Raw genomic sequence first — 18,367 nt, 5'->3', positions numbered from 1 at the left:
TGGATCAACTTGTGTGTTTCTGGGGTGCCCCTGCCTCCGTATATAAAGGTTCAAGAGAGGAGGAGGCCGGCCGGCCCCTATGGCGCGCCAAGGAGGAGTCCTCCTCCTAGTAGGAGTAGGACTCCTACTAGGAGGGGGAAAGAAGTGGGGAGGGAGAAGGAAAGGGGGGCGCCCCCCCCCTCTCCTAGTCCAATTCGTACCAGGGGGGAGGAGGCACGCGGCCCACCTTTGGCTGCCCCTCTCTCTCTCCACTAAGGCCCATATGGCCCATTACTTCTCCCGGGGGGGTTCCGGTAACCCTCCGGCTTTCCGGTTTTCTCCGAAATCACCCGGAACACTTCCGGTGTCCGAATATAGCCGTCCAATATATCAATATTTATGTCTCGACCATTTCGAGACTCCTCGTCATGTCCGTGATCACATCCGGGACTCCGAACAACCTTCGGTACATCAAAACGTATAAACTCATAATATAACTGTCATCGAAACCTTAAGCGTGCGGACCCTACGGGTTCGAGAACAATGTAGACATGACCGAGACATGTCTCCGGTCAATAACCAATAGTGGGACCTGGATGCCCATATTGGCTCCTACATATTCTACGAAGATCTTTATCGGTCAGACCGCATAACAACATACGTTGTTCCCTTTGTCATCGGTATGTTACTTGCCCGAGATTCGATCGTCGGTATCCAATACCTAGTTCAATCTCGTTACCGGCAAGTCTCTTTACTCGTCCTGTAATACATCATCTCGCAACTAACTCATTAGTTGCATTGCTTGCAAGGCTTAAGTGATGTGCATTACCGAGAGGGCCCAGAGATACCTCTCCGACGATCGGAGTGACAAATCCTAATCTCGAAATACGTCAACCCAACATGTACCTTTGGAGACACCTTTAGAGTATCTTTATAATCACCCAGTTACGTTGTGACATTTGGTAGCACACAAAGTGTTCCTCCGGCACACGGGAGTTACATACTCTCATAGTCATAGGAACATGTATAAGTCATGAAGAAAGCAATAGCAACATACTAAACGATCGGATGCTAAGCTAATGGAATGGGTCATGTCAATCAGATCATTCAACTAATGATGTGATCCCGTTAATCAAATGACAACTCTTTGTCAATGGTTAGGAAACATAACCATCTTTGATTAACGAGCTAGTCAAGTAGAGGCATACTAGTGACACTCTGTTTGTCTATGTATTCACACATGTATTATGTTTCTGGTTAATACAATTCTAGCATGAATAATAAACTTTTATCATGATATAAGGAAATAAATAATAACTTTATTATTGCCTCTAGGGCATATTTCCTTCAGTCTCGCACTTGCACTAGAGTCAATAATCTAGATTACACAGTAATGATTCTAACACCCATGGAGCTTGGTGCTGATCATGTTTTGCTCGTGGAAGAGGCTTAGTCAATGGGTCTGCTACATTCAACTCTGTATGTATCTTGCAAATCTCTATGTCTCCCACCTGGGCTAGATCCCGGATGGAATTGAAGCGTCTCTTCATGTGCTTGGTTCTCTTGTGAAATCTGGATTCCTTTGCCAAGGCAATTGCACCAGTATTGTCACAAAAGATTTTCATTGGACCCGATGCACTAGGTATGACACCTAGATCGGATATGAACTCCTTCATCCAGACTCCTTCGTTTGCTGCTTCCAAAGCAGCTATGTACTCTGCTTCATATGTAGATCCTGCCACGACGCTTTGTTTAGAACTGCACCAACTGACAGCTCCACCGTTTAATGTAAACACGTATCCGGTTTGCGATTTAGAATCGTCTGGATCAGTGTCAAAGCTTGCATCAACGTAACCGTTTACAATGAGCTCTTTGTCACCTCCATATACGAGAAACATATCCTTAGTCCTTTTCAGGTATTTCAGGATGTTCTTGACCGATGTCCAGTGATCCACTCCTGGATTATTTTGGTACCTCCCTGCTAAACTTATAGCAAGGCACACATCAGGTCTGGTACACAGCATTGCATACATGATAGAGCCTATGGCTGAAGCATAGGGAACATCTTTCATTTTATCTCTATCTTCTGTAGTGGTCGGGCATTGAGTCTGACTCAACTTCACACCTTGTAACACAGGCAAGAACCCTTTCTTTGCTTGATCCATTTTGAACTTCTTCAAAATCTTGTCAAGGTATGTGCTTTGTGAAAGTCCAATTAAGCGTCTTGATCTATCTCTATAGATCTTTATGCCTAATATGTAAGCAGCTTCACCGAGGTCTTTCATTGAAAAACTCTTATTCAAGTATCCCTTTATGCTATCCAGGAATTCTATATCATTTCCAATCAGTAATATGTCATCTACATATAATATCAGAAATGCTACAGAGCTCCCACTCACTTTCTTGTAAATACAGGCTTCTCCGAAAGTCTGTATAAAACCAAATGCTTTGATCACACTATCAAAATGTTTATTCCAACTCCGAGAGGCTTGCACCAGTCCATAAATGGATTGCTGGAGCTTGCACACTTTGTTAGCTCCCTTTGGATCGACAAAACCTTCCAGTTGCATCATATACAACTCTTCTTCCAGAAATCCATTCAGGAATGCAGTTTTGACATCCATCTGCCAAATTTCATAATCATAAAATGTGGCAATTGCTAACATGATTCGGACAGACTTAAGCATCGCTACGGGTGAGAAGGTCTCATCGTAGTCAACCCCTTGAACTTGTCGAAGACCTTTTGCGACAAGTCGAGCTTTGTAGACAGTAATATTACCGTTAGTGTCAGTCTTCTTCTTGAAAATCCATTTATTCTCAATTGCCTGCCGATCATCGGGCAAGTCAACCAAAGTCCATACTTTGTTCTCATACATGGATCCCATCTCAGATTTCATGGCTTCAAGCCATTTTGCGGAATCTGGGCTCACCATCGCTTCTTCATAGTTCGTAGGTTCATCATGATCTAGCAGCATGATTTCCAGAATAGGATTACCGTACCACTCTGGCGCGGATCTTACTCTGGTTGATCTACGAGGTTCAGTAGTATCTTGTCCTGAAGTTTCATGATCATTATCATTAGCTTCCTCACTAATTGGTGTAGGTGTCGCAGAAACAGTTTTCTGTGATGTACTACTTTCCAATAAGGGAGCAGGTACAGTTACCTCATCAAGTTCTACTGTCCTCCCACTCACATCTTTCGAGAGAAACTCTTTCTCCAGAAAGTTTCCGAATTTAGCAACAAAAGTCTTGCCATCGGATCTGTGATAGAAGGTGTATCCAATAGTTTCCTTTGGATATCCTATGAAGACACATTTCTCCGATTTGGGTTCGAGCTTATCAGGTTGAAACTTTTTCACATAAGCATCGCAGCCCCAAACTTTCAGAAACGACAACTTTGGTTTCTTGCCAAACCATAGTTCATAAGGTGTCGTCTCAACGGATTTCGATGGTGCCCTATTTAACGTGAATGCGGCCGTCTCTAAAGCATAACCCCAAAACGATAGCGGTAAATCAGTAAGAGACATCATAGATCGCACCATATCTAGTAAAGTACGATTACGATGTTCGGACACACCATTACGCTGTGGTGTTCCGGGTGGTGTGAGTTGTGAAACTATTCCGCATTGCTTCAAATGTACACCAAACTCGTAACTCAAATATTCTCCTCCACGATCAGATCGTAGAAACTTTATTTTCTTGTTATGATGATTTTCAACTTCACTCTGAAATTCTTTGAACTTTTCAAATGTTTCAGACTTATGTTTCATTAAGTAGATATACCCATATCTGCTTAAGTCATCTGTGAAGGTGAGAAAATAACGATATCCGCCACGAGCCTCAATATTCATTGGACCACATACATCTGTATGTATGATTTCCAACAAATCTGTTGCTCTCTCCATTGTACCGGAGAACGGTGTTTTAGTCATCTTGCCCATGAGGAACGGTTCGCAAGTACCAAGTGATTCATAATCAAGTGGCTCCAAAAGTCCATCAGTATAGAGTTTCTTCATGCGCTTTACGCCGATATGACCTAAACGGCAGTGCCACAAATAAGTTGCACCATCATTATCAACTCTGCATCTTTTGGCTTCAACATTATGAATATGTGTATCACTACTGTCGAGATTCAATAAGAATAGACCACTCTTCAAGGGTGCATGACCATAAAAGATATTATTCATATAAATAGAACAACCATTATTCTCTAATTTAAATGAATAACCGTCTCGCATTAAACAAAATCCAGATATAATGTTCATGCTCAACGCTGGCACCAAATAACAATTATTTAGGTCTAATACTAATCCTAAAGGTAGATGTAGAGGTAGCGTGCCAACCGCGATCACATCGACTTTGGAACCGTTTCCCACGCGCATCGTCACCTCGTCCTTAGCCAATCTTCGCTTAATCTGTAGTCCCTGTTTCGAGTTGCAATTATTAGCAACAGAACCAGTATCAAATACCCAGGTGCTACTGCGAGCATTAGTAAGGTACACATCAATAACATGTATATCACATATACCTTTGTTCACCTTGCCATCCTTCTTATCCGCCAAATACTTGGGGCAGTTCTGCTTTCAGTGACCAGTCTGCTTGCAGTAGAAGCACTCAGTTTCAGGCTTAGGTCCAGACTTGGGTTTCTTCTCTTGAGCAGCAACTTGCTTGCCGTTTTTCTTGAAGTTCCCCTTATTCTTCCCTTTGCCCTTTTTCTTGAAACTAGTGGTCTTGTTGACCATCAACACTTGATGCTCCTTTTTGATTTCTATCTCCGCAGCTTTTAGCATTGCGAAGAGCTCAGGAATAGTCTTGTTCATCCCTTGCATATTATAGTTCATCACAAAGCTCTTGTAGCTTGGTGGCAGTGATTGGAGAATTCTGTCGATGATGCAATCATCTGGAAGATTAACTCCCATCTGAATCAAGTGATTATTATACCCAGACATTTTGAGTATATGCTCACTGACAGAACTGTTCTCCTCCATCTTGCAGCTATAGAACTTATTGGAGACTTCATATCTCTCAATTCGGGCATTTGCTTGAAATATTAACTTCAACTCCTGGAACATCTCATATGCTCCATGACGTTCAAAACGCCATTGAAGTCCCGATTCTAAGCCGTAAAGCATGGCACACTGAACTATCGAGTAGTCATCAGCTTTGCTCTGCCAGACGTTCATAACATCTGGTGTTGCTCCAGCAGCAGGCCTGGCACCCAGCGGTGCTTCTAGGACGTAATTCTTCTGTGCAGCAATGAGGATAATCCTCAAGTTACGGACCCAGTCTGTGTAATTGCTACCATCATCTTTCAACTTTGCTTTCTCAAGGAACGCATTAAAATTCAACGGAACAACAGCACGGGCCATCTATCTACAATCAAACATACATAAGCAAGATACTATCAGGTACTAAGTTCATGATAAATTTAAGTTCAATTAATCAAATTACTTAAGAACTCCCACTTAGACAGACATCCCTCTAATCCTCTAAGTGATCACGTGATCCAAATCAACTAAACCATGTCCGATCATCACGTGAGATGGAGTAGTTTCATTGGTGAACATCACTATGTTGATCATACCTACTATATGATTCACGCTCGACCTTTCGGTCTCCGTGTTCCGAGGCCATATCTGTATATGCTTGGCTCATCAAGTATAACCTGAGTATTCCGCGTGTGCAACTGTTTTGCTACCGTTGTATTTGAACGTAGAGCCTATCATACCCGATCATCATGTGGTGTCTCAGCACGAAGAACTTTCGCAATGGTGCATACTCAGGGAGAACACTTCTTGATAATTTTAGTGAGAGATCATCTTATAATGCTACCGTCAATCAAAGCAAGATAAGATGCATAAAAGATAAACATCACAGGCAATCAATATAAGTGATATGATATGGCCATCATCATCTTGTGCCTGTGATCTCCATCTCCGAAGCACCGTCATGATCACCATCGTCACCGGCGCGACACCTTGATCTCCATCGTAGCATTGTTGTCGTCTCGCCAATCTTATGCTTCCACGACTATCGCTACCGTTTAGTGATAAAGTAAAGCATTACTGCGCGATTGCATTGCATACAATAAAGTGACAACCATATGGCTCCTACCAGTTGCCGATAACTCGGTTACAAAACATGATCATTTCATACAATAAAATCAGCATCATGTCTTGACCATATCACATCACAACATGCCCTGCAAAAACAAGTTAGACGTCCTCTACTTTGTTGTTGCAAGTTTTATGTGGCTGCTACGGGCTTAAGCAAGAACCAATCTTACCTACACATCAAAACGTGTCCTCTACGTAGTAATTTCAAAAAATTTCCTACGCACACACAAGATCATGGTGATGCATAGCAACGAGAGGGGAGAGTGTGATCTACGTACCCTTGTAGATCGACAACGGAAGCGTTTGGTTGATGTAGTCGTACGTCTCTACGGCCCGACCGATCAAGCACCGAAACTACGGCACCTTCGAGTTTTAGCACACGTTCAGCTTGATGACGATACCCGGACTCCGATCCAGCAAAGTGTCGGGGAAAAGTTCCGTCAGCACGACGGCGTGGTGATGATCTTGATGTACTACTGTCGCAGGGCTTCGCCTAAGCACCGCTACAATATTATCAAGGATTATGGTGGCAGGGGGCGCCGCACACGGCTAAGAATATGATCACGTGGATCAACTTGTGTGTTTCTGGGGTGCCCCTGCCTCCGTATATAAAGGTTCAAGAGAGGAGGAGGTCGGCCGGCCCCTATGGCGCGCCAAGGAGGAGTCCTCCTCCTAGTAGGAGTAGGACTCCTACTAGGAGGGGGAAAGAAGTGGGGAGGGAGAAGGAAAGGGGGGCGCCCCCCCCCTCTCCTAGTCCAATTCGGACCAGGGGGGAGGAGGCGCGCGGCCCACCTTTGGCTGCCCCTCTCTCTCTCCACTAAGGCCCATATGGCCCATTACTTCTCCCGGGGAGGTTCCGGTAACCCTCCGGCTTTCCGTTTTCTCCGAAATCACCCGGAACACTTCCGGTGTCCGAATATAGCCGTCCAATATATCAATCTTCATGTCTCGACCATTTTGAGACTCCACGTCATGTCCGTGATCATATCCAGGACTCCGAACAACCTTCGGTACATCAAAACGTATAAACTCATAATATAACTGTCATCGAAACCTTAAGCGTGCGGACCCTACGGGTTCGAGAACAATGTAGACATGACCGAGACATGTCTCCGGTCAATAAACAATAGCGGGACCTGGATGCCCATATTGGCTCCTACATATTCTACGAAGATCTTTATCGGTCAGACCACATAACAACATACGTTGTTCCCTTTGTCATCGGTATGTTAATTGCCCGAGATTCGATCGTCAGTATCCAATACCTAGTTCAATCTCGTTACCGGGAAGTCTCTTTACTCGTTCTGTAATACATCATCTCGCAACTAACTCATTAGTTGCATTGCTTGCAAGGCTTAAGTGATGTGCATTACCGAGAGGGCCCAGAGATACCTCTTCGACGATCGGAGTGACAAATCCTAATCTCGAAATACGTCAACCCAACATGTACCTTTGGAGACACCTGTAGAGTACCTTTATAATCACCCAGTTACGTTGTGACGTTTGGTAGCACACAAATTGTTCCTCCGGCACACGGGAGTTACATACTCTCATAGTCATAGGAACATGTATAAGTCATGAAGAAAGCAATAGCAACATACTAAACGATCGGATGCTAAGCTAATGGAATGGGTCATGTCAATCAGATCATTCAACTAATGATGTGATCCCGTTAATCAAATGACAACTCTTTGTCAATGGTTAGGAAACATAACCATCTTTGATTAACGAGCTAGTCAAGTAGAGGCACACTAGTGACACTCTGTTTGTCTATGTATTCACACATGTATTATGTTTCCGGTTAATATAATTCTAGCATGAATAATAAACTTTTATCATGATATAAGGAAATAAATAATAACTTTATTATTGCCTCTAGGGCATATTTCCTTCAAGAATCTAGGAACGCAGAAAAAGAGACAGACAAAGAGACATATCCAAACTCGGAGGGGCTCTCGCCCCTCCCTTTCCATGGAGGCCATGGACCAGAGGGGAAACCCTTCTCCCATCTAGGGAGGAGGTCAAGGAAGAATAATAAGGAGGGGGCTCTCTCCCCCTCGCTTCCGGTGGCACCGGAGTGCCACCGGGGGCCATCATCATCACCGCGATCTACACCAACACCTCCACCATCTTCACCAACATCTCCATCACCTTCCCCCCTCTATCTACAGCGGTCCACTCTCCTGCAACCCGATGTACCCTCTACTTGAACATGGTGCTTTATGCTTCATATTATTATCCAATGATGTGTTGCCATCCTATGATGTCTGAGTAGATTTTCGTTGTCCTATCGGTGGTTGATGAATTGCTATGATTGATTTAATTTTCTTGTGGTTATGTTGCTGTCCTTTGGTGCCCATCATATGATTGCGCGCGTGGATCACACCCTAGGGTTACTTGTATGTTGATAGGACTATGTATTGGAGGGCAAGAGTGACAGAAGCTTCAACCTAGCATAGAAATTGATGCATACGGGATTGAAGGTGGACCAATATAATGCTATGGTTGGGTTTTACCTTAATTAACGTTAGTAGTTGCAGATGCTTGCTAATAGTTCCAATCATAAGTGCATAGAATTCCAAGTAAGGGATGACATGCTAGCAGTGGCCTCTCCCACATAATACTTGCTATCGGTCTAGTAAAGTAGTCAATTGCTTAGGAGCAATTTCACAACTCCTACCACCACTTTTCCACACTCGCTATATTTACTTTATTGTTTCTTTATCTAAACAGCCCATACTTTTTATTTACGTGCTCTTTATTATCTTGCAAACCTATCCCACAACACCTACAAAGTACTTCTAGCTTCATACTTGTTCTAGGTAAAGCGAACGTCAAGCGTACGTAGAGTTGTATCGGTGGTCGATAGAACTTGAGGGAAAATTTGTTCTGCCTTTAGTTCCTCGTTGGGTTCGACACTCTTACTTATCGAAAACTGTTGCGATCCCCTATACTTGTGGGTTATCAGTACCCGAAAGCCAAATACTTCTTGTCAATGAATGTAATCTGTAAGTACATTTATAACTTTATATAGGTTCTAAGTGCTTTCTCTCATATAAGCATTTGAGCTAAAGAGCGCCATGGTGTTGATATGGGCATCCTCATATATACCCTTGGATTGTAGCCCTTTAGTTCATGATGTGTGAACATCTCCTATGCTAAAACCACTCTCCTCATAGATAATTTCACATGCTTGATTAACTTCATTCTTACATACTATTCCAGTAGTCATGTCGGCATCCTTGCACCCCCTAAGCATCAATGATCCATGTGTCTTTGCCATATATGTGCTAGAGCAAAACACAACGCGTGTGAAGCTGACACATCAAGAACTTCAGATTCGCCACACGCACTGACAGAAAAAAGGGAAATTATAGATCAACCCTGAATAGAAAAGCGAAAGTATTGGTAAATATATGGATAAAAAGATTAGTGTGTTAGTGTTGCCATTGTAACATGGTCTCCACGCATCAACGGATGGTAGTACATGCATTGATGTGTTTGTATCATCGAGACTACAGATTAAAAACCTCTAACGTTAGGTTATCATTAAGTTGATGGTGACGCTGCCTTGCCTACATGGATCACCGATGGCAATGTATGGCTCATAGGTTCGGTGCCAGCGGCATGGAGTCCGATTTCTTTATAGTCCAGGTGATACAGGACTAGTGTAATGTATCTAAGTTAAACTTGAAATCACGCACGTGCTTCATATGGAACCCACTTGAACGCCATCCCTAGATAAGTTGTATGATTTGAGTTCATTCTTACAGGGTTCAATGTTCTTGAACTCCGGTAGACATTGGAAGTCGAGACTCCATATGTGGTATGAAGAGCACCACAAGGAAGATAATCAGCATCAGCATATCAAGAACATGGAACCCACTTGAAAGCCATCCCTAGATAAGTTGTATGATTTGAGCTCATTGCTTCATGCGTCTGGATTGGAAGGTGACCGCGCAGTCACCTTGGTTTTTCTCAGATTACAGTGACCAGCGGCCGCCTCTTGCTCACAACGCCATGGTCCATAGTTTTTCTCAGGTTGCAAGGATTATAAGGGTGGATCCGCACCATTATAACTCAGCACCATCAGATTAAGGACCTATAATTTCTAATTATTGTGGGAATTTCTAGGTACTCCATAATTAGTATCGGTAATTTCGAATTAACATGGGAATTTCTAGGGAGTCCATAATTAGTGAATCTTTGAAAGATATATTTTGAAAGATAGATATTATGATTAGTTCTTTTCTTTACTATGTACCATCCTTCTATTTTTTTGATAGATAGGTGGGTAATTTTATCCAATGGTTGTGATTAGCTAGTTTGTTAAATTAAGGGCCAACTGTTTCTAATTCTTGTGAGATTTTGTAGCCTAATTCTCTTTTTCTGGTTAGTCTTTCAATTACTTTTAATATAAAATAGATAGATGCTAAGGATCCTTATTGTAGATAAGGTGAATCTAATTTATATTGATGTAATCTCCTCTCCAGGCTTCACTGGCGAGCCTGTGGATTCGCCTCCCCTCTGCCTGCCGCTCCGGCGGCCGGTGGCGGCCGGGGAGGGAAATCCCGGTGTTTCTGCTCCGGTTAGTAGTTTAGGTTAGGGGTTTTTAGTCCTCACAGGTGCAGCACTCAGGCGGATGGCGGTGCTTTCTTCTTCCTGTTTGTCTTCCGGGTTCTAATCCTTCTCAAGTTCGTTCATCAGGACATAGTCGGCGAAGTTGTGACGTCGATTCCTGGCATCTCCTTTGGACGGTGAGGTTAGGGTTTATCGTCATGCGGTAAGATTTGGTGTCAGGTGTTTCAGATCTATTCAGGGGTACAACGACGATGACTGCGGCTCCAGGGCGTTGGTCCTTAGGGCCGCGTGCACGAAGACTTCCCGGCTGTCACCGATAAGGTCAAGCCGGCTCTGGTGGGGGAGCGGCGACGGCGGTGTGTCGGCGGCTCATTCTGACGGCGGTAGTGGTCGCTCGGTGGTCTCGAAATCTCGATGTGATTTTTATTATGTTTGAGGTGCTTTGTACTTCCGGTGAACTTTGATAATAGATTTGGGTCATTCTCGCAACAAACATTTAAATATGGTTTTATATGTTTATTTTCATAGGTGTAACTAATTCAATTTCATGTATGGTGATTGCATAAATTTCATCTCTTGATTCTTTGTAGAACTAGTACATAAACCCCTTATAGGATTTTGCTAATAGCAGCGTATCATGAAACTGAACGCGGCAGCTATTTTTTCAAATTATCGGCAGCGTTCAGTGTTTGATAAAAGCAACTACCTGCGAAGACTACTAGCAGCGTTTGATAAAAGCAACTTCCAGTAAACGCTACAAACGCTACTAGTGTGGTGTATCATGCTAGTACCAACCATAAAGAACTAGCAGTGTGCAGCCCCCAGGATCATGGTAGGTAGTTGCACTACTGGCAGCGTTCAGTCTAGTCGAGGATGCTGCTAAGTTTATTATATATGTGTAAAGATATGTGTGTAATTTATGCTTTACATTTAAAAACCCTTGTTATGCATTAAGTTGTTGTGTTTTTTATTGTACACACGAAAACTATCTGTTCATACAAGTTGAAAAGCAAAAGAAAAAACAACAATTAATGATTGAACTCCTAAAATACATAAAGCATACTAGCAGCGGTTGCCTAGGCAGAAACGTGGCCAGTGCACGTTCTAGCAGGTTTAGCTTCCAGAAAATGCTGCAAATGTATGTATTATACTTATTATATTGTAAGTGTCATTTTTATGTAAGAGCAACCTCAAATAAATCCAAAGTTGGATATGTAAATGTTAAATGCATGGTGCATATTACGTCTATAGAATTTGTTTATTGTCATATGATCAACATTGCCAACATCGATCTCTATTGTCAATTAAACCTGCCGGACAACGACATTTCAATTCCGTTGGCTGCCCTTCTAAACTTCCATAAAATTCTTGGTGTTTATCAAATATTATGTTAATAAACGGTTAAGTATATACTTAAACTATGTGTTGATATAAATTGGAAGGCAAAAGCCAAATAGTTGAGCTTAAATTCCAAAAATGTCAAAATCGTACCAGCAATGTTTCATAGCTGACAAACGCAGCTAGACTCCTCATTAGTAGCGTTTCTGCTAGACTATACCCTGCTAAACTAATTATTGTACTTATTATATTATAAGTGGCCTTTTTATTGAAGAGCAGCCTCAAATAAATCTATAATTGGATATGTAAATGTTAAATGGTGCATATTATGTCTATAGAATTAGTTGTTGTCATATGATGGTCAACACTTCTTGCCAACATCGCGATCTCATTCATGTGTGTTGCGCTAAAGTTTAACTTGTCATGTCAAACTATGAGATGATACAAAGAAATGATGATCAAGTCTCAAGAGCTATCTATCTCTTTGTTTGCAAACATAATTTCATATAATCATTTTCATCTTCTTTACATGCCTAGATCAGAACGAGCAAAATATGAAGAGGAATAATGTCAAGCCTGGATTTAATACATGTGCAAAAGAGTAAAATTTTGTCTCTCGGTAGTTATTCATTGCATGTACAAATAAACCCTAGTTCATTTTCTTTCAGAAAAACCCCCTAGTTATTGTTTGTATTGTGCTCTTTTTAATTAGATGGGCACTAACCTGTTGGGCATAACTTTCATGGGCTGTAGAAGCTATTGGCCTGAGAAACAAAGCCCACACGAAAAGCAGAGAGGGAGAGCTCGTCGTCTCGCGTGACCGGGCCCAGCTCGACCCCCACCCAGATCCGGGCATCTTCTCCGGCCGGCCGGGATCTCCCGCCGTCGTGCAACGGCCGAGTGGCCTCCCGGGCTAGGACCAGTCTGTCTTTGCGCCGGTGACGGGTGAGTTCAGAGTTGTAGCGCCGGCGACCGGAGTGGAGGAGGGAGGCGGGGTTTTGCGTCCAGACCCCCCCGCGACTGCGACGCCGGATAGCGGACGCTGGCGGCTCGTCTGACGACGCTCCGGTAAGAGGGCAGGTGCACCACACCTGAAGCTCTCTTGTAGTCCGACATTCACATCGCCGATTTACTAGGATTTTCAACTCATCACTAATTCTGTATTGTATCATATCATGAATAGGCCTGCCAGGATAGTGGTTGTCATCGCCGTTGCATATATGAGCATTTGTTGCATTGATGATTAGTTAAGCTCCACTGGCCTCTTAAAATCTGTGTCTGCCCGTGCATCTAGAATTCTAGATACGCCCTGCTCGCATATTTTCCATCTCGATAGCTCATTAATTAACCTGTTCCACCAATCCATTGTTTGATTAGGGCCTTGGTGGGGGCCGCAACAGCAAGAAATCGACGGTGGATGTCGATCTCTCCAGCCTTGGTGGGGGGATGAACATTTCGCGCCACCACGCGCGGATATTCTATGACTTCCAGCGCCGCCGTTTCGCGCTCAATGTCATCGGCAAGAATGGCTGCCATGTTGAGGGCGTCCTGCATCTCCCTGGGAATTCTCCTCTTAAGCTTGACTCGCAGGACCTCCTTCAGATTGGGGACAAGTGGTTTTACTTCCTCCTGCCCACGAGGTCTATCTTTGCGTCGCTTGCCGCTACTCAACAAGCCCCTGTTCTTCCCTCACAGATCCCGCCGCCATCGTATGTGCAGCCAGGGCACCCTCGTGTGTCCGATTTCCATGACCGCCTCCCTGAAGGTGATTATGGCTGGGACAGTGATGACGTTGGGAATGGTGTCGGTGCAAGTGGAATGAAGGGCAAGCTGAAGATAACCAAGAAGTCTCCCGGAGATTTGGACGTCTACGGTGGGCACAGAATCAATGTTGAACCAATAGGAATAGTCGGCGAAGGTGATACATAATCCTTGCTCTGCATCTTTACTGTGTATACTTTCCCTTCCTAGTAGTCTTGTTTCTCTTCTGAAACATATGTAGAGCTGATGATGATTTTGCTTGTTCAGTCACTCAATCTGGCTGTACGCGTTATTTGCATGTTGCAACTCATGGCTACAAAGTAAGATAATGTTGATATTGCAATATTACATGTTATAGAGATAGATATATGCACATTATAACTCAGATGTAGTATTGCGGGAATATCTCTTAAGCAACTCTCATCATATGTTTCCTGCAACTGCACATATATTTTTAGTTGCTATTGCAAGTGGTGTTATGTAAGAACATTATGCTTTATATCTGAATTAGCACATCATGATGTGTGAACATAACTGCATCTCTTATGTTTTTACCTTTTATAGGAGAAAAAAAGTAGCAGAGATGCAGTTATATTCACACATCGAAAGATGCACACCAAGATATTTCAATCTGAATGTCTGACATCTTCCAATCTTACTTTCTAGGGATAAATTAAGTACATTATCTATGGTATTTGTATCACTAAAGCAGCAGCCATACTATTAAGAATTACTCCCTCCGTCCCATAATATAAGAGTGTTTTTTGCACTAGCATAATGTAAAATACGTTCTTATATTATGGGACGGAGGGAGTATGAATTAGTAAATGGTATGATGCAAGTTTTAGAAGCTGTTTGTGAACTTTGTTCTTGTTTCCAGACTTCTAGCTATGGACCTTCAATTTCAAAAGCTATTGCTGCATTCTGTTTCTTTGGAGTTTTGTCCAGTGAAAGACCAAACTCATTATCTTTTACCATGCGTAGGGAAATATTTGCTTGATCTGACCTGAAATTGCTTCTTTTTGTGTGTGCAGACAACAGACCAGAAATAAGGCTGAGGGGTGACGGGGATGTGGACAACCAGCACATCGTTCAATTGGAAGAGAAGGAAGTCGTGTCATCTGTTGCGACTGTGTTATCTGACCTATGTGGTCCTGGACAATATATGCCTATGAGAAAACTCCACACAGAGGTTTGTCATGGAAAAACACACATATTTCCTATCCAACTTCTATACTGAAGCTAAAGTACGCCTAACCTAATTAGTCTTGCTCTGGCTTGGAAAAGTTAAATATACTGAAAGTAGTTTACTGTGTTTATACATTGATGGGATGGACCATACCATTACAGTTTAAATTATGATATAGAATATCATCACAATTTATGACACTAAAAAAAGTCTTCCTGATTCAAAAGAATAATAATGCAAACTGCATTCTGAGAATATCATCTGCCGATGGAAGTCAGGTGCTAGCATCCCTACCTGTCTAATATAGCTTAGTTGTAGCCTGTAGGTGTATGTCGTATGATGTGGAAGGTTTCGGTGGAGGATTGAAAAAAAAATGCGACCCTCCTCTTGCTCGTCAGCGCCACCACCACGCGGCAGCCGGGCGGGCAGCTCTTTTATCGAGGACTTTAGTATCCTCGACTCTGGTGTGGCATGGTCTAGTGATCTCCTGTCATTTATAGTGTCTCCATGGTATCTGTTTTTCGAGACTGGATTTTCTACTCTCGGGTGTACTACACCCGAGTTAGCAAAAACTTTGAAAAAAGTTTATCAAACGAAATCCAAAAAATCTGAAATTTTGCTACATCAAACTTTATCATATGTTTGAGGTTCTTGTCAAGTTTCATCGAAAAATAATATCCGAGGAGCTCTCACCGAAAAAAACAAAATCGCTGCTGAAAGTTTTGTGCACTGTTTGAGCAGTGATTTTGTTATTTTTGGTGAGAGCTCCTCAGATGTTATATTTAGATGAAATTTTGCAAGGACCTCACACATCTGATAATGTTTTATGTCCCAAAAGTTTAGATTTTTTGGACAATGTTTGATCACATTTTTTCAATCTTTTGCTAACTCGGGTGTACTACACCCGAGAGTAGCCACTACTTTCCGCTGTTCTAAGTCCTTGCTATCTCAACGGCGAGTCGGCCCTTTCCATAGATGGCTCGGTGTGCTCGGTACTCTGGTGTAAGGTGGTTTCTCAAAGTGGTGAGGCCCCGGTCCTATTCAGTAGTCTTGGTTGTCTCTTGTTAGATGTCGCGTCTCCTGTTTTCATGCTCAAAGTTGGGTAAGGTACACTTGTGCTCTTGGTCAGGTGCCATATTATTTTTCTTTTGACGTGCTTGTATGATGGTTTCTTACCACTTTGTATGAGTTTGGCTGTTTGGGTTATATATATATATATATATAAAGCTGGGCGAAAGCCTATTTCGAGAGAGGTGTATGTACTATAACTTGTCAAAACTATCATATAAATCCATGAAGGCAGTTAATTTTAGGCTCTTAGGCTTTAAGCCTGTTAATGCATGGCTCTGCTTGCTAGCATCCTTCACTTGTCACTCCAAACATGTTTTGTGCTGAATCTTGTCGCTTCGTTTTTGTGGAGCCATGACTCGCTACGGACAATTTTCTACTGATATTGACATTTTTCTTCTACAACTAGTGGGAAAGACTTGCAAGTATATCCTCTGGTAACTATCTGGAAAGCTTCGCTTTTAAATTGATTAATCGTGCTTTCTTATGTAAATTCAGGCTTCCTTCGCAAACTGGTTTTCTTATGTAAAAGCATAGCAATGAATCATGAGCGGACTATTTTTACACATAGTTACAATCATTGTACATGCAAAGTCTTACTTGTTTGTCTACTCACAGCTTGTGCACCGGTTTGGCAACGTGTGGCACCACACCAGCGTGCGGAAGTACCTGACCTGGGAGGACTGGTCGCCGATTATAGCCAAGGGGAGGCCGTGGTTCGGGCTGCTGGAGCTGCTCAGGAAGCACCCAGAGCACTTCGTCATCAACACGAAATGGAAGGGCAGGGCGATCTTGGAGTTTGTCTCGCTGGTTTCCTTGCTCTCCTAGGCGGAACCACAGACCAGCAAGTCTGTCTCTAAGCTTTTCTTGCGTTTTGTTTCGCACCTGTAGTCCAGTATCCAGAAGGCCGGGTCGTGTCCTGATTTGTGTATGAGAGAGCATCAGTTTGATGGAGTCACTGTATCCTGAGTTTCTCTGACTTAGCTCTGTAGTGTCGACAATGTTGTGTGGAAACTTCGACTTTTAAGTGGTATATTCAGTTCGTATCTTTTCAGACTTGATGTTGCCTCTTTGAACTACATAACTTAGCATGCCCTTATCGCCCGACACGGCCGCCTGTCGCAGCGAGGCGGTTGCACAATGCTGCAATGGCTCCCAGCAGCAGCAGCAGCCATGGAGTAAATTATGGTTTTTGAGAGCAACGAGCTTATATTGTCAAATCAACATGGTTACAGACTTACAGTCATGTTGGATGCAATCTTACATGAATAAAACAGAACCCAGAAAGGATCCTAATAGTCTGGATCAGTTTGAATTTGTTAATAAGCAGGGGCAAGTCTTCCGTTTGAGAAGCAAGTTTTGCGGTAATATGAGCTGCCATATGGGCACCTCTTTTTTAGAAGAAAATAATATAAAAGAGAACCAACCGATCATCCATTTGCTGGAGAATAGGCATAATAATACATGATGGCATGGCTCATCTTCATACTCACTCACAGCAAGGCCGAAGCTTCAGCGGTCAAAGCAAGGAGGATCAGGAGGCTTCCAAACAGGAGGGGCAGCAATGCAACTTCCAGGTTCATTGTTGTGCTGATTTGGGAGGCAAATCATGGTTCGTCCTACGACATATTTGGGAGGCTATCATGGAAAGCAACGAGGATCAGGAGGCTTCCAACGAGGAGGAAAAGCAACACGTGGCAACATATTTTGTTTCGACTGATTCAGAATACAATCTGAAGATAAAATGCAGAACATTACAGTGGAGATAGGAAAGCCTGAATTTGCGCGTCTTAAATCATCGACTGCCTCTGGATGTAGTCTCCAAGATATATGTCAGCAACATGTTGCTCCGCTCCGTAGCTAGCAAAATTATGTTCAGATGTAGCGTACGCAAAAATGAAGAAAATAATCTGTTTATTCTGCTACCTCTACGCGCGGAATGCATCCGAGAGACATGTTTGCAAATAAATCAAAGTGCAGTTCAGAACTTGAATGAATCTTCCATCAATAGATAGACACAAGCCTCTGACCTAATGAAACAGTGAGTATCGCACACATCTAATATATATATATATATATATATATATATATATATATATATATATAGGACAAATGTTTCCTACAAGCAGTAGTAGTTACCACCACTTGCGTTTTGTATGTTGTATGTAGTATCTGTCAAAACCGAGAGTATGTACGTGTAGTATGTAGTCTATAATAATGATTAGGTAGTATATATATAAATTTTTTGGTAGTATGTACCATTTTTTGAGTATGCACTTTTTTACGTACAAATATGTACGTATTTCACAAATATAACAAAAAGTATGGACTCATG

At 42.6% G+C, this 18,367-nt stretch overlaps 1 protein-coding gene across 1 annotated transcript in view; it reads left to right on the top strand.

Annotated features, from left to right (window-relative positions):
- The window catches only part of LOC119272954 (FHA domain-containing protein FHA2-like), a 75,820-nt gene extending 58,753 nt beyond the window's left edge, over nt 1-17,067 (top strand). The window contains exons 2-4 of the mRNA XM_037554292.1: nt 13,392-13,932; nt 14,810-14,967; nt 16,651-17,067. Of these exons, the coding sequence (XP_037410189.1) occupies nt 13,392-13,932; nt 14,810-14,967; nt 16,651-16,860 (909 nt within the window). The 3' untranslated portion in view covers nt 16,861-17,067. The remainder of the gene's footprint in view (nt 1-13,391; nt 13,933-14,809; nt 14,968-16,650) is intronic.
- Nucleotides 17,068-18,367: the final 1,300 nt, after the last annotated feature.

Source organism: Triticum dicoccoides, chromosome 3A (assembly GCF_002162155.2).
Source record: "Triticum dicoccoides isolate Atlit2015 ecotype Zavitan chromosome 3A, WEW_v2.0, whole genome shotgun sequence".
In the NCBI taxonomy this organism is placed as follows: Eukaryota; Viridiplantae; Streptophyta; class Magnoliopsida; order Poales; family Poaceae; genus Triticum; species Triticum dicoccoides.
This window is presented reverse-complemented; position numbering and strand designations above follow the sequence as displayed.